The 1,349-nt window shown below is 68.6% G+C and overlaps 1 protein-coding gene across 1 annotated transcript in view; it reads right to left on the bottom strand.

Moving 5' to 3' along the window:
• The window catches only part of Crtc1 (CREB regulated transcription coactivator 1), a 25,595-nt gene that overhangs the window by 7,662 nt on the left and 16,584 nt on the right, over positions 1-1,349 (bottom strand). Inside the window, exons 12-13 of the mRNA XM_033759398.1 lie at positions 889-1,349; positions 693-799 (exon numbers count right to left, since the gene is read on the bottom strand). The exon at positions 889-1,349 is cut by the window's right edge and continues 194 nt beyond it. Of these exons, the coding sequence (XP_033615289.1) occupies positions 693-799; positions 889-1,349 (568 nt within the window). The remainder of the gene's footprint in view (positions 1-692; positions 800-888) is intronic.

Genomic DNA, 1,349 nt, shown 5'->3' with positions numbered 1-1,349 from the left:
AGGTGGCCGCAGAGCCCAGGCATCCCTGAGCGGTGCGAGCCGACAGGGGCCGCGAGGGCGCCACGGAGCTCTCGGAAGTGGGGCGACCCGACTTGGCGGTGGTGTGGCACACCTGCTGGGGACACCTGTGCGCAGATGCACACACACTCCCACGCGCTCGTGCACAGCGCAGCACCCATACTGCCCCTGCACCCACACATGCACACGGGCAGGTGCAGCCCTTCCCGACCCCTTGCAGTGCCTGGCGGACCACGGCCCTCCTCACAGGGTGGTCACCAAAGACAGCCACCACTCGGCTCCGTGGGCCACTGAGGCGTCAGAGGGGCCCCAGGCTGGAGCCCCGGCAGGCAGCAAGGCGGGCTAGGACCCAGACGCCGGCCTGGCCCAGCCCTGCCAAGTGCCCCGGAAAGCCACCCGAGCCCTCTGACCCTGTCGCCCCGTAACACTGTCCCCGTGTCCTCAGGGTCCTTCCCGAGCAGTTGGGCGGAGAGGCCGGGCAGGTGTGGGCGACAGAGGGGCCAGCACGGCCACGGGACGACTGCTCAGGTCTCCGTCAGCCTGGCCACAGAATTCTCACTGGAGGTGCGGGTCCAGCAGACAAGAGGCGGCCATGGAGGACAGAATCTGCCTTTCCCCAGAGGGCGGTGCTGGGTGGGGCCTAGCTGGGTCACGGTACCTGCAGTGTCACCTACTTCCAGGCCAGGCCCGTCAGTCCGTCCCTGGGTGCCAGCTGGGTCCTCCATCCAGGGACCCCAGGGTGGGCCAGAGCCCTGCTGCAGGCACAGGGCGGAGTTGTTCTCTGCAGAGCTCAAGGGAGTGTGTACCCTAGGCTAGGGGGGCGTCCTGTGCCCCCAACACCACGTGCCTGCCCCTCCCATGATCAGGGAGGTCTTGGGGCACAGGAGCTAAAGCCACAAAGCCCAGAGCTGCGCAGGGCCCCGTGTGTGAGCCCGGCACGGTGCCTCGCTGCCTCGTCCCTCCCTCGCTGCCTCGTTCCCCTCTGTCCCCGACTTCCAAAATTCTCTTCTGTGGCCCAGGAACAGCAGGGCCACCAGGCACAAAGGGACCCACTCGGGGGCTCTGGGCCAACGACTGCTAAGTCAGTTTCCCCGTCTCCACCCAGGGTGACGGCCTCAGACTGCGGTGGGCCCGGGACAGCCCCGGTGTCCATGCTGACCCCCAGCTCCCTCCTGCAGCCCCCCGCCAGGCTCACCGAGGCGATGTCGATGCCCATCGACGGCTGGCCTGGGTTCTCTGGGGGAGACTGGGGGAGAGAGGATGGCACGGTGACTGCAAGCGGGGGCAGCGGGGGCCCGCGAGTCAGGCTGGCACTGGGCATCAGAGGGCCG

This window comes from Fukomys damarensis, unplaced genomic scaffold (genome assembly GCF_012274545.1).
Source record: "Fukomys damarensis isolate Sample0158 unplaced genomic scaffold, DMR_v1.0_HiC HiC_scaffold_37, whole genome shotgun sequence".
NCBI lineage: Eukaryota > Metazoa > Chordata > Mammalia > Rodentia > Bathyergidae > Fukomys > Fukomys damarensis.
This window is presented reverse-complemented; position numbering and strand designations above follow the sequence as displayed.